Consider the following 15,748-nt stretch of genomic DNA (forward strand, 5'->3'; position numbering starts at 1 on the left):
AGCTAGAAACACTGCAGCCCACTGATTGGTCGAAAGAATCGTCACCTCTTGAGCAACAGTGGTTGCTGTATTTCCCCTTGTGGCTTGATTGTGCTTTGTAACAAAGAGCCACATGCCAATCACAAAGACAACGAAACGCTGAATATTATATCACATTGCTGCTACTTGTTTACTGTCACATTTTCTTCTTCGTTGGATTTATTAGTGGGGTAATCTGTGTTGCCCTCCCGTGTAGTCACCTTATTACATAGCTGACATGGCTGTCGGCATCCAGCTTACACACTACCTACTAAGAAGGGTACGGCTGGCTGAGGAAACGCAAATGGGATCAGGCTGGTCGCTTATCGAACCAAACTGTACTGATCCATTCCAGACTGCTTGATCCAAATATGGGTAAAATTCAGGGCCTAAACCTGTAAACCAAGAAAGATGGCAAGCTATCTTCTCTATTGTCCAACAATGTCTACGTCCTGTCCCAAAAAACAAGTTGGAGTAAGGCCAACATCCAACTCAATGTCCTTTAACGGTGACACACAAACCAATGGTTGGCCTAACATTGGCCTCATACAATTGGATTTGGCCAAAATCCTAACCAAACAATCTGTGATCAGGGAAAGATATTAGTCTACCAGTTCTTTCCATATGCAGTCACCCCCCTTAAATATTTACGGTTGTATCAGGCTGAAAATGATGACATGGCCAACACATGCATTTTCTCTCATGACCAATAAGAGGTGGAAAAAAAAGAAAGAAAGAGGTGACTCAGCTGACTTTATGGTCTCCACTTCTATGAATTATTACCATTGGCCAAAAAGTAAGCCAGGCTAAGCCAAACATCCAAGACCTCAAAACAGCAACTCACAAACCAGTGGTTGACCTTACATTGCCCTCATCTACCATATATAAACAGTCCTTGCCAAGATGAGTTTCTTCAACTCCAAAAAGCTGAAATCCAAACCAAATGATCAGGTATCAGTGAACAGTTGTCAGTCTCCCAAGTTTGAACAAGTAAAGTTGACTATCCAAAGTGTTGGGGGCCCCCAGGGCCAGAGGTTATTTGGAGAAAGCTAGTAGTTAACAGCTAGCAACGTGTGACGAAAAAGCCACTGGATCCAGAAAAGATGGAAATACACTTTGAACATCATGACTGTCTCTGTAGGGTACGTTAACACAGAAGCTCCCTCTGTGCTCTGTTTGAGATGTGGCCCTCCAGAAAACCAATTCATCTGATCACACGAGGAAAAAATGTGCAGAACTTTTTGTTCCCACATGACCCACATCTCACAACCCAGAGTGTGCCCTTGTTCAAAGACAGTATTGCAAAAATGCTGCCACTTTTTGAGGACAAAGTCCAAACCAGGAATTATGCAGAACAGCCATGATCCTCATCAGATGCTAAATAGACTTCAAAAGTGCTCTTTGAAGGGTTTTATTTGGTGCTGGAGTACTTTTGAAACCCATTTTCCTCCTAAAAAGCCGTCTTGTTTAAGAGGCAGACGAGCTCGGGCAGGATGTGGACGACAGCACTGCATTAATGGAAGAAAAGTTTTCATAATGACTCAATGACAATCTCTCAGCTTCATCCTGAAAACACTGAAACAAAACATCGGCCTCGGCAGCTTTTTAGAATATTGTGGAGAGCATTTTTGTAACAAGTGAGGCCTGATTCCCTTTTTTAATTACACGGTGTTTCATTTCATTGCCGTTTAGATACAGGAGCTTTCAATAACTCCACACGTAAAGCTGCTCTGCTTTCACAGAAAATCACATTTAGAGAAATAGATGGGATGCTGTAACGGTAATTGGGCTTTCAATAACTCCAGCAAACTGCTCAGATGATGCTTTGATTATCATACTCTTCTTTTTCATTTTCTCAGAGGACTTCTTTATCAGCGCCTCAGATTTTAATTTCCCCAAGAAAGATATACTTTTTCAATCCACGCTTTCCAATTTCAAGGCCGAGGTTTGTTTGGCTTAGTTTCCATTTAGACAAAGATAAAAGCAGATATCAGTTAAGGTAGAGTCAGGTCAATCATCTCTTTAAAAGTCAAACTTAAACTTTAGCATTTAAAGGAGACAGCACGTTCTGGTGATGATCTACAGATTCTTTATGGGTTTGGATACGATGACTTCACTCATAACGTCTTTACTGTCCTACATGACTCTGCTTTCTTACCCAGTTTAGGTGTGAGCGCGGTCAGATCCAGGTGGCTGTGCTGGTAGTCATGGTGGTGGTTTCCTGTTGAGAGAAGAACAAAGACTTAGTTTGAGCTTCATCTTGAGGGCCCTGACTCACCAGGAGGACCATCTGCTGTCCACCAGAGTCTGGCCGATGGCAGATCTGCTGAGTTTTGGTGGATTGAACATGTTGTGTTGGGGGTGGAGGGTAACAGTCGGTGCACAGGAAGAAAAAATAAGGTCAGGACAGCAATGACATCACTTTTTGTTTTTGAGGAGCAAAACACCAAACTTTTCAAGGAGGTTTGATCTGGTATGATTTGGAGGCCATTCTTTTCCATGTAAGATCAGGTGACCCAAAGAAAAATGAATAAAAGGAGAATAGGAGAGAAAGAACAAACTAGCTTTCTACCAGCTCGAAAGGCTAAGTCATGTTTCTGGGAAAGAGATGGAATTTGCAACAGCACTTTCAACAGAAACACAAATATTTAAGGATGAGATGTAGAGACGGAAAAACACCAAAACACACAGCAGAAAGATGTAGAGGTGGAAAGCCACTGAAATGGACAGATGAAGGGGCAGAAAAATAACAAAATAGACAGGTGTCGAGATGAAGAATCACTAAAACAGGCAGCAGGAAAATGTAGAGGCAGAAAAATGCCATAATGGATGTAGATGCATTGTAGATCCATTTGTACTTGGAACTGGGAAAACGAGAGTGGAAATGCTGTCATCTCCGAGTTCAGTGTTCCAGTTGCCAAGTCAGAAAAACTTGCCGTAAAAGCAGTATTTTAGTATTCTTTCATTAATTTTCTTAACCACTTATCCTGTTCAGGGTTGCAGGTGGCTGGAGCTTATCCCAACTGTCATTGGGCGAGAGGCAGGTTACACCCTGGACTGGTCACCAGCCAATCACAGGGCTGACAGAGACAGACAGACAACTCTTGCACACACTCACATCTATGGGCAATTTAGAGTGATCAATTAACCTGATAAGCTTGTTTTTGGACTGTGAAGGGAAGCCAGAAGACCCGGAGAGAACCCATGCACAAATGGAACGAGCCAAGAGGCTGAGAAAACAACAAAGCAGACAGCAGGTAGATGTAGAGGTGGAAAAACACCAAAACAAACAGCAGTAGAGACAGAAAAACACCAAAACAGCATGCAGATCTAGAGATTGAAAAACGATGAAATACAGATGTAGAGGCAAAAAAGAACAAACATCAGACTTGCCACAGAAAGCCCTACAGAATAACCAGGGATCCAGATTCAGACAAGCCTAAAGGGTTGCAGCCACAGTTACATTTGCATGTCAACATATTTTTTAGTATACATGTATACATATACATGTATACGAACAAACAACATCTTTAGACAGCCAGTTTTTGTAAAAAGTAAAAGCAACCTCTGATTTCTTTGGCTGAGGCATTTGCACTCGGCCTGTCTGGCTCTGAAACCACAGAGGTGTAAAAAGAAATGGGATGCTCCAGAAGTGGAAGTGGTTTTGCATGAATACCCAACCAAATCCTTCCTCCCATTTTGTCACCACAGAAACAGATTCTGTGGCCTTGGAGAAACTGTTTTCCTTACTCACTGGGCTGCAGACACAATGTGGAGGCTTTTTTGCTTCCACCTTCTCAAGGATGTTCGGCTGGATCAGAGTAGGTGCAGATGAATGGGTGAGGAAAAAACATGATTTTCATTTCATGTGACCTTTCAGATTTCAAGGATTTGGCAGAAGTTATATGTGCTGATCTCCTGTGATTCTTTCTGCCGACACTTTGAGTTTCCAGATGACACAGTTAAGCTGAGATTATCCACACCCTTTGGTTGATCTAGATAGAGTGTAATCACAGACAAGAGGGTGACAAACATGTCCAGGGATTTATTAAACTGACCCTTCTTCAAAAGAGACTCTCTGTGACTTCAGAACAACAAGCAGCACTCTGTTCGCCAGAGGATTGGTCGGCTTTCATCCAGAGCCGTCTGTGTTTGCCGTGTCCCCTGATATGAGAGCTTTGATTTGTTCAGTGTGTCTCGAGTGAGCAGTAAACTGTCACCGCTCAGTAACAGACCTGTGAGTGTTTCTTCCATTTGACAGAATCCACAGAGTGCCACAGCTTGGCACGAAATGATTGATTACAGCGTCTTCTTACGGAGACGGGGAAACAGCTGCGGCTTGTGGTGATCCATCTTCTCTGTAAGTGAGTCATTTCTTGTTGCACTAATATCGTTATGTGTTGTTTGAGCGGTTAAAGAACAAAGCAATGTCAGACGAGGCCTCCGTCACTGAGCAGCGATGGGAGTTAAATAATTTTCAGAGTGAAAATATTACCTCTATTCAATTAGGCCGGCTGTTTCTGAACAGCAGAGCATACAAAACATGGATCTGTGATACTTGTACCTTATTTGCATTTAAATATGTTCATCTATCATCCTAGGAGAGTGCTAAAGTCAATGAAAAAGCAGCTCTGATAGCTGAAACTGTGGATATGAGCTCTTTGAAGTGACAACAGGGGGCTGCTTTCTGCTTTTGTTAAAGATCAGCGTCTGTATTTTAATGATGATGCTCTCCCAGCGGGTGGATCTGACATTTCTGACAAATGTTATTTGACTTCTGATGAGATCGGAGCCAGCACAAAGATTAATCTTAATGTTTTTCCTTGTTAATCTCAAGTGGAATTGATACGCAGCTCAGCAAAGGAACATAAAGATTCAAGTTCAGTGGATTTCACTAAAAGAAGTAGGATAAAATAATTAGAAAACAAGCCTCTGATGTTCTCCCTGCAGCGTATTTGGCTGTCCGTGCACACACAGGTTTTATCGAGGGACTAATTATAACAACCACACCAAGCTCGGCCATATTGCCCTGCCATGAACCTGAAATCGAAGTAAATAACAACCTTTTACGATCCGAGTAATCCTGTTTATTTCCCTCCACCGCAAAGAGAACGGCTGCTGAATAAATTTCACATATAAAAATGTACCGCACGTCTTTAACTGAGGTTCAAAAGTTTATCACCCTGAGAGGACAGTTTTTCTCTGAGGTAATCTCTGCTTCAGGAATTACATTTGTGTGATCCACTTACCCCTTTTATGTGACACATTGTGCAGCAACTCTTGCACCTAAACTTTGCTTAGATTGTACAGAAAATGAAGCCAAGTTTGTGCATGACAAAGGTGAATTTCACAGAGAAGTTTGGTCCCACACCTGCTGATGAAGCCGGGCGTGAATCAGCCCGGGGGGAAGGTGAGCAATCATGCAACCCTAAGCTGCAGAGGGAACACATTCACTACAAATACAGTTATTTCTCAGGCTGGAGTGTTTGCTGCAGGAGAGCGATGTCACCTGAGCTCAAGTGGAACCAACAAAACTGCAGCAAGATGCCCACAAATCTGAGGCTGTGTCCTCAGGTAAACTGGATCTAAAGCGCTGAAGGGATGAGTGAAACAGAACGAAAGACAAAGAAAAGACTGCCATCACCCATTCACACTACATCTATTCACTAAGACCAGTGGCGATTGCTCTAAGACTGCAAGGGAAGCTCAGTTTCCCCTAAAATGTCCTCAAAAAAGTGGTGATATGTTCTGCTGTGTGTAGATTTCATTGACAAAATATGCTCTAGAATTCCTTCATCTTTTGTTCAGAATCAGCTACCTATCACAGGTAACTGGCTCCACCTCCTTCTCATTCACCTCAGCAGCGTCTCAGCACTTTAACACAGTCTGACGCTGAGCGTCTTCTGACTTTAGCGGGGAAGCGTAGAGTGGGTTGTTCCACTGTGGAAACTGGACGGTCATTGGATAGACGCTTGGCTTTGTCCCGCCCATCGGGCGCTCAGCGTCTCTGGGGGTCTATGAGGCAGAGGACGCTGCCCCTGGACGCTGGGCTTCTGCATGATGATTGGATGATCTGTCTGAGGCCGATTCCCTTTTTGATTGACAGTGAAATGAGCCAGTCAGCGATCTTGAAGTATAACCCTCCTCAGGAGCGTCTTGTGAGTTATACATTCAGCTGTTCTGGACTGATCCGGAGGATTTATCGATCCCCAGCGAGTTTACCTTTCTTAAAAACGACGAGCTTTGTGTTAAAGACTCTCTTTCTTTTCACCAATAAGCAGCTACAGCTACAGCTGCGGAGCTTCTCCCACTGTCACTCACACTTACAGCCTGTCATATAGTCTCACGTAGCAGCTCCAGCTGCTAACAAGCTAACACGGAGGGTAGAATTTAAGTTTAAATAAATAAACAAATTTGTGATGTAGGCCGGTAAAAAATGAGCTTCCCCTCCTTGACTGACCAGCAGCCGCCACTGACTAAGACGCACATTATCCCCAGAGCACCCAGGGTGGTGGTGCACTTTGGTGAAGTTTTCTATTTATCTGACTTTAATGATGATCCTGGCAGGGACACCAGGTGAAAAACACAGAGGTGTCAGCTTAAGATGAATGATCAGAGCTGTTTTCCCTCGCTGACCCCTCATGGTTTCTGTAAACCCGTCAATCTGAGTCAATAACATCGATTACGCAGCTGTTACAGTCTGTTGCACAGCTGTGGACGGATGGATTCTTCTTCTATTGATCCTGTCTCTCCGTGTCTCTCCATCATCACCTCACTCACCTTCTTCTCTGCAGGCGGAGTGTTTGTGAGGATGCAGGCAAACAGCACGAACCATGCAGTGGTAACTCATGCAAACGGCTTAAAACTACCCCTAAAGGTACAGTCTTTTCTTCATGACTGCACGATGCTAAACGTATTTCGAGTTCTGATTTTATGAGGTTAAAGGTTTTAAACTGCAGCTTTCACAGTGACGGCTCAGTAAATGGAACAAATGTCCAGAGATTTTTCCCTCTTCCTGATGTATCACTTTTGTCATTCACACTAAGGCGTTGACATCCAGCTGACACGGCGCCCATGAGCAGCGTATGGAGGACGGCGTACCTGCTAAGTGTTAATGCATAATGCAGCAGCTCTCACTGACTGTTAAGCGCGTGGCAAGGATTGGCTGCAGTAACTCCGACGGCTGTGTCACAAATGAATCGAATGCTTCAGGTTCCAGCGGGCAGACGGAGGGGATCCCACTGTGACCCAGATCCATTTTAAACGGCTGCTGTCAGGGGGTTGGACGGACGGAGGGAGCCCGGGCTGTGTCATTATGGTGGCAGAGTGTGAAGTACCATGTGGACCTGGTGGGACTCATCACCTCACTTTGCCCTTGTGAATATTTGTGTGGAGGAGATATGAGAAATAGAGATTTCAAGAGTCTTTATCTTTTACCTGATCAGGAATATGACCTCGAATAGATCTGAGTTGAAAAGAAGTTTTAACATTTAACCAAAATTTACATCCAACGACAAACAGTGAGACAATTAAATCTGTTTTTCAGCTCTCAGCAGAGAGGCAAATGTATGTCATGCATGCTTTAATCTATCTGTTAATCATTGATGTCTTGTTGTGCCGTCTTTTCTTCTTTCAAGACAAACCCCAGAGTCTCAAAACGGCGTATTTCAGCTCACTGGATGTTTGAAAAATCAACGCCTTCCCAGCAGCACTTTCCAGTTTCGTGCACTCAGCCCGATAATGGTGTTCCTGTCTACACATGACAGAGTCTTAATGTAGTCTACAAGTGAACCACATCTTCCAGGAAATACAACCACGCTTAAAGACCTTTTAAAAATATGTTTTCTTTTTTTTCCAGGAACATCCTCTGCTGAAGACAAATCAGTTAATTTTCCGTCTCACAGGCTGCAGCTGTGAACAGTCGGTCAGAAACAGAAACACCCTCAGCCTCACACACGCACACACCCGGCGTCTCCAGATCCAGGACGGCGTCTTGAGCAGCTTCTGGAGTCTGTGATTTACTAACAAGGATAAGCACAGATTTATCTGATGTCTTCTCCGATATGTCAGAAGTAACATCACACAAAGCTGCCGTTATCCTTGCCGTAGAAAAAGGGGACTCCATGGAGAAAGGAGAGAGGAAAAAGGAAGAAAAATGCAGGATCCATGTCTTGAGGGAAGGAAAAAATCTGTACTTTCAAAGAATGAAAATAAAACTTTAAGCGGAGACTCCAGCTTTTGTTGGCTTCATGATGGAACTAAATACGGCACAACCACGAAACAATAAAAGGAAAGAATTAAGAGAAGACACACCAAGCATTACAAAGACTCTTATCACTCTTGGCGTGAATAGAAAAGCAGCAGACTATTCCAAAAATGGATTATCCAGTTATTTCCCATAATTACTTTCCATGTTTTCCTGTAATTGCGTTAATAGTTTGACACAAAGCAACTGTTGATAAGTAGGTTGATGAAACGATTGAAAGGAGAAAATGCAAGCCTTGGTGAGGACAATGATAATGGAAAATCACAACAGAGGACCTTTAATGCATTTTCAATGATGATCCATGCTCTGCTGTGTGTTTGCACAGACGACAGGGAGTGCAGCGTGCTAAATGTTTGGTAATCTCAGAGCACATTTAGACAGATGCATTACAAAGTTGTGCATCTTTCACTAGAGAAAGGCCTCAAGTATTTTTTATTGCAGAAAAGTTGCTCCAATCATTCCATCTTTCACCCTTTCTGCATCAAATCTTTAACTTGGCTCAATGAAATTCTGCAGCAGTGCTGGAGTAAAGTTTTGGGCATCAGCAGCAAAGACCTCCTAAAAAAACCTAGTTCAAGACAAAGACCAGAAATTTCCAGGAAAACATCCACGACATCTTGATACCACTACTAAACTAGAAAAGCACTCAGAGAGCGCAGACCTCCTCTAAGCATATTGTGATTGTCACTTACACTCAAGTCCTACTTTAATGTTATACTCCCTTTCGGCAGACTGTCTGCTACAATTTGGTGTTAGTTGCAGGTTTGTACGATAATCTGTTTCCTGACAGTGTTGAAAATTATGATGACCCAGTACATATTTCATATTCTAGATCTTAGTTTCCAGAATATTGCCAGGATCTGGATTTTTCTTTTACATCTGTCAGAAATTATGGTGACCTTGTCTTGTATTGTTATATACACATATGGTGAAAACAGCCCTATCTCACAATGATAAAGAATCATTAAAAAAAAAAAACTGGATCCAGACAGTGAACCGGATCACCTCCAAAATTTAATCACTTCTTCCTTATTCCATTTTGAATATTACCTGAAAATTTCATGTAGATCTGTTTGTAAATTTTCAAGTTAAGTTGTTGACTAACAAACAGACAAACTCTCCCAAAAACACAACCTCCTTGGCGGAGGTAATTAAGACCAAAACCAGTCTGCCCAAAAGTATCCTGCTGATCCAGTAACTCTACGTCCAATCACTGCATCAATAAATCTCCATGTTTTACCATCCACCCTTCATCACCAGGAGCTGATTTCAGGGCATCTTACAGCTGTGATCTGTTGGTTTTAGTTTCTGCAAAGCTTGTGATCAACAGATGTTAAAGGTTAAAATTCTCTCTAAAGGCTGAAACTAGATGGACTAAATTGGGGTCCAAGACTTGAAATCCAAGAATCTCTGTTTTCTGATCCTTGACAGATCAGTGTTCATCCGTTTTCCAAAAAGATAAGAGTGAAGAGAACAGAGCAGACCAACTCGGCCTCACTCACTAAGACTTCCCACCACGAGCCCCAGAGACTCCGGATCTTTGTTACTCCCTCTTCGATTAGGGATCTTGTGTCACAGCTCCCAGGCACATTTTGTACTCCTGACATGCTTTTTCCAGTCAGGAGGAGCTCGGTCCTTTCTCAGAGCTGACCTTGTGACTTAGCAGAAAAACAAAATTCAAAGAAAAGGAGGAGGCAAGAAGTCTGGGTGTTCTTTAAAGAGGGGGTATTCTGCTATCCTATATTTCAAACATGGATACTGAACATAGCAGATCAGGTAATCCACTTTTATTTTAATCCTGGTAAACCACTGTCTTGTCAGAAAACTTTGTTGGAATTGAGATAACTTTGATCCAGTTATTTGAGATTGTTCAGGCTCCAGTGGAGAGCTGGATTCAGGTTGGACCAGTCGTTGCCACCCCATGAACAGAGAATTGTGTGGATAAAGTTGGTGCTCTGAGGCGAAGGTGTGATGGAATCCTAATCCTCGAAAGCAAAGAATGGGATTACCAAATTATAACCATTTGGAACCAGATTCCTGGTGAAATAACTTAGTTTTAGTAACATCTGTTTCTGTCTAAATGTTGTTTGTGGGAGGATTTCTTGGAGGCAGTGTTGGTGGCTTCTGCTCCGCACCTCTTTAAGAGCATTGTGTGAGTGAAAGTTCCCGAGTGTGTCAGTCAGGATTATTGCAGAGTGTCAGAGGAGATGGAGGCTCAGACTGACCCGGGGTCAAACCTCCAACCACACGCCTTTTGGCAAACACTTTGCACCTGCAGCCCACCATCAAGCTGCTGCAGACACGTTTCAAAGAACCCGGAGGCTCCGCGGGCTCCGAGCCAGAGTTTTAATAAGCAGCCTGAGTACGGACCTGTTGAGGCGTAACCTGACTGCAGGGCATGTTTGACACGCGGATACACAGGGCGAGCAAATGTTCTCAGCACCTTCACCTCCACGGAGCTTCAGGCAATTAAAAATCACAGCGTGCAGACAGAGCAGACTCTTGATTATATCTTAAATTTATGAAAACACATTCACGATGTTGTTATGAAAATGTGATTTAAAAAAGGTCCTCCTTCTTTGACACCGTTTGGCTCCGTGTTGACATTTCCAAAAGTCCCTCTGTGCTCACATTTTAACGAGCGCTGGCATTATCACTCCACAACTCATTTGAGATTCTTATGAGGGCGGTCGATACTGAGCATGACAGCACCTAATCAATTAGGCCCTGCAGCCTGTCAGACAGAGTGCAGGGCTGCTGTCGCTCCATCTCTGCCGCTGGAAAAACACATCTCTCTCCTTCTCTTTATGGAGGCGTATTAATCGTAAACCTCCACATAAACGGCGTCAGATGAATGCTACACATAGCGCCTGTGCCATCTTTAATTAGCTTCATCATGCACAATTGTTTACTCGTCGTGAATGATGATTTAATTAATGTATCTTCACATGAAGGATCCAAATATTATGGATGGATTACAAAAAGATCAGCAGCAAACATATCCTGCAGCGGCTTAAGGAAGCTCAGCTCCGTAGGACAAGTATCAATCACATTTATATGTAAATAGATGTAATTATCTGTTCTAATCATCACACATTACTCATAAGAAGGCAGCTCGGTGCTTCAGTTCGTTGAAAGATGTAAAAATGTGGAGGAGACAAAGCTTCTTGGAGGATCTTTTCCTCTGCAGGCTTTTAGTGGAAGCTGGTGTTGTTTTACAGCCGACTGTGTCAGAGGAGCACCTCTCCAGTCAATGATGAGACGCTGAGGCCATTTCTCTTTTTGTTTCTCTCTGAGAGCACCAAGGTGAAATTAGCTCTCATTGGAAAGAAATCTAATGATGCATCACACCAAATGCGACTGACATAATTTGCACCAGTGAGTTAAATGTAAAGAGGAGAGTATAAACAAGATCATGTCAGACGGTGCAAATGTTGGTCCCTCTGGTGCCCCTGTATATTCACAGCTAAAAAGAAACCCCTAGTAGTGTTTTAAAAACCTTTCAACCAAACCACATTCTCACTGCTGTCACTCCTTTTCTGATACTTCCAAACCACTTTGACCTAAAGCAATTGTAAGGATCATCCTTGTTGATTTTTGGGCTCTCTAAGGAGAATCTAATTAATCTTCCTGTCTTGTATTTGTGTTTATGTGCCCATTTCTGCAGCATGCATCCATCCCCCTGACATCCCCCATCAGCAGAGGTAACAGTGATCAAAAATACCAATGCCGAAACGATCCGTCTAACTCCTGATGGTCTCATTTGCTTTTATAACCCATCCAGAGGCATTAGAGGTAAATCGGTGCGTTTCATAAACAGCTAAAACTCCTCACAGTACTCTTGAAAGTAACAACCTTCCCCTGCACTTCTAATGAACCCTGATGAACGCTGTGCTAACAGGAAGTGGATACCTGCTGTCTCCCAGGGGTCAGTCCTTGGCCACCTGCTGCTCACGGTGTTTAGACGTTTAATTTGAGAGTCAAATTATTTCCGCAGCAGCTTCACTACTTCACAGGAAATATCAGTGTCAGACTCCTGTGGTGCTTACCACAATCTAAAGAACATGAACCCACAAAACCAAACAGATCTCAACACCTCTTTCCAAGCAGCTTTTACAACACATCATGAAGTGATCCTGCATTGTTTGATTCAGTAGTTATTTTGAACGGTAAAGCATCAAAAACAGAGAAAGTCTAATCCAAAACCTTATTTTGAGGGGCATGTTAGTCAGAAATCATTTGTCTTATTGAAGTAATCAGTCTGGTGAGTCCTGAATCTCAACCCTAAACCCTGAGCCATAAACCCCAAATAATGAGCCTTACCCTAAGCTCTGATCATAAACCCTGAATCCTAAGCCAAAACCCTACACCCTGAACCCTTAAACCTAGGCCTTTAAACCCAAGCTCTTAGACCCTGATCCCTTAACACAAAGTTATAAAACCATAAAATTCAAAATCATAAACCCTAAGCCCTTAGTTTTAAACCTCAAGCCCCAAACCCTAACCTGCAATGTGTAAGCTCAAACCCTAAGTGGTAAACCCTAAGCACTAAAGCCTAAATCTTAACCATTTAACTCCAAACCATTAGTACTAAACCCTAAACCCTCAGCATAAACCCGTAGACCTATGCACTAGACCCTTAAAGGTCTCATATTGAGCAAAAATTCCTTTATTTAGTCTTTTAGTGAAATTTGTGGGTCTTTGGCTTTCCTCCCAGCCCACAAAATGTGGTATTTAATGACAAAACCTGTACTTCGTAGTGCTTGTGAATGTAAAATCCTGACCTGAAAGAGGTGTTTGGAATTTCCGGGGTTTGATGACGTCAGCAATTCCCTTTTTTGACCAGTCAGGAGCAAGTCTGACCTGATTGGTCCACCAGAACAGATACCCCCGAACCATCACTGGCCATCACTGCTCTGTTTTTGGCTATAAACAGCCACATAGTTCCATGCACAAGCTTCCCATCTCAGAAGAAGGATCTTTAAGTATCAAAAATGATAGAGAAATATGGCGCTAGCTTGATGCTAACGTACATAGCGAATTACATAGACATGCTAACGGTTAGCATTTATTGAGCCTAGCTTACATTTCTACAGATCCCCAACTTTCATCACAGGATTACATCATAAACACTTAAAGAAATAACAGAACTGATCTTCTTAAAGTAAAAATACTCGCAAGTGTTTTTTCCAACAGGAAGAAAAAAGGAAAATGTGTAGAGCAATGGCTGACCTCAGAGAAAGCTTAAGTTTCTAAATAAACTCAAATCGTGCAGTAACCACTTTCAGACACCAGATGTCTCACTTCTATCATCAAGATTTACTGGACAAGACAAAAACCTATTGGATCCGTTTGCGGTAACGGAACACAGACGGACTGTAGACACATCCAGTGTGTTTTAACCATAAGACCTAAGCCCTAAATCCCAGCCATGAGCCCTGAATCCTTAACTCCAAACTCCTAACTCTGAGCCTAAGCCATAAAACCCTAAGCCCTGAGCCCTAAGTTTTTTTCTATATATTCATACAGACAGACTTTTATTTTAAAGAGTCAACATTAGCTAAATCTTCTAGGCTTCTTGTTTACTGTCTCTTGACTGTAACTCGCCAGGCTTCTGAGGCTTTCTATGGGAATCCTGAGTTTTATGTCACATTGCTATGAACTCTGGGTAATTTCCTCACACAAAGTCTGCAGATATGCCCACTTCTGGAAAATGTGCAGAAAGCTCAAAAAGTCTGCAGGAGATCCCTCACACACTCCACGATCTGACAGCACCAAACCCTTAGCTGACTCACCGGGAGTGAGTGTGGACATTGAGATACAGCCATAACAACCAAAGCTACAAACCATTACCTAGCATTCCTGGTGTTTGACAGCGAGCTGCACAGCTGTCCTTTTATGAAGCAGGTTAATTGACTTGTTTCTCAGGGAGGTCTTGTTCTGCTTGGCATGTGTCCACGGTTTCTGGTCGTCTACCCTGAGCTCAAAGTGCCCCCCCACGGTCCTGACTGCAGGAGGGACTGCTAATTAACAACAGCAGGGAGGCTCGCCGTGGAAAGGTACCTTCCATGGAATAACTCCAAAAATGTAATAACTTTCAAAGAGCTACGAACTTACGGCATGTGGGTGTTAGAAACATCAAAGAAACTCTTCTTCAGGATTAAGACAAAGTCAGATTGAAGAAAAGACAGAAGAGATTCATTTTGATGATTACAAGTGAGTTTTCAAACTCCAGAAGGAAACAAGGAGACAGGAGGGACAGGTGAGGAGATGATGGATCTGGCTGAAGGAGGGTGAACATGTGAAGCGGTGAAATGATTGTGGAGCTTTTGAAGAGCGTCTGCTTCTTACAAAGAGGAGAGGTCAGAGAAGAGATGAGGGCAGAGGAGGTGGACTGTCAGGGGGAGAAATCCCTCGCCACCAAAACAAAGAGAATGAGAAATTCAGGTGAGAGTGAAGGATGGATGCAAACCTCGGAGGGACGGAGACATTTCCGGAGAGCAGAGACTTCAAAGAGGTGAGAAGATGAGCAGGAAGTGAAGGAGAGATCAGGTGGCGATGAGGCCTGCACTTTATTCTGACCCTACCGCCTGACTGTGGCAGTGAAAAACAAGACTCATGCATTTATTTTGCTATTTTTACTGTCCTTTGCTGGGGTTGAATTCCAGCTTGGATTAAACGTGCTTTTATTTTGAAAGGTACAATGAGCAAACTGTGAAACAGATCTGTAGCTAAGCTTATTGTTTACATCAGGGCCCTCAATAATCACCCTAACTTTCCTCCTCTGTGGTACTCTGATCCTTTGTGTCTGTTCCGCTGTGTCTCTAACTTCTTCCTCAATGTTTACTCCTAAGAAAACTGTCCTTAATCCATTCTGCTTATTTTGCAAACACTAAAAACAAATCTAAGTTCCTATTAACCTGACCCGATAACATTTAAATTTTCTGCTGCTCTGTAATTGTGCCATTAATCTACGGCCGGATCCTCCTGTAGAGGCTTGTTTCCCCAAGCACGCCTCCTGCTGTAACGACATTTGAGATGCGATTATTAAACCCTGCTACCTTTACTCCTCTCAGCTGCTTTCTTTTGTTAGTTTTAACACCTGAAGTGAGCTGCTATGATATCCAAACAGAAGTCTTTCTCTTCTGTTGAATCTAAAAGCTTCTTTTTGATTTGCATTCCTCCGTTTTGAGCAAACGTACACCGGGAGACCTTGGGGCGTTCATTTACAGTCGCAGATGAAGAGGAGATTTCAAACAACAATTTGTGTGATTGATTTGCTCGGAGCTGCGTGGTGCCTTCGAGTGTCTCGCACGGCAGAGTAAATGAACTTCCTGCTACCTCTTGTCTCCATCTGAGGACTCCTGCTGTCAGAGAGCCACCAGCACTCACATTCTGATCTCTGCTTTTATGTCTCTTCTCTCCTCCGCTCCCCCTCCAACCAAACACATCTCGCCTTTTAAT

General features: G+C 43.0%; 1 protein-coding gene across 4 annotated transcripts in view; it reads right to left on the reverse strand.

Moving 5' to 3' along the window:
• The window catches only part of LOC141809624 (shisa family member 6), a 72,525-nt gene that overhangs the window by 10,891 nt on the left and 45,886 nt on the right, over nucleotides 1–15,748 (reverse strand). For all 4 annotated transcript variants that reach the window (XM_074696727.1, XM_074696729.1, XM_074696726.1 and 1 more), the window contains exon 6: nucleotides 2,177–2,239. In XM_074696727.1, coding sequence (XP_074552828.1) covers nucleotides 2,177–2,239 — 63 coding nt within the window. The remainder of the gene's footprint in view (nucleotides 1–2,176; nucleotides 2,240–15,748) is intronic.

Source organism: Halichoeres trimaculatus, unplaced genomic scaffold (assembly GCF_033239565.1).
Source record: "Halichoeres trimaculatus isolate MK-OKI-2021-1 unplaced genomic scaffold, fHalTri1.1 fHalTri1_scaffold_20, whole genome shotgun sequence".
Classification (NCBI taxonomy): domain Eukaryota; kingdom Metazoa; phylum Chordata; class Actinopteri; order Labriformes; family Labridae; genus Halichoeres; species Halichoeres trimaculatus.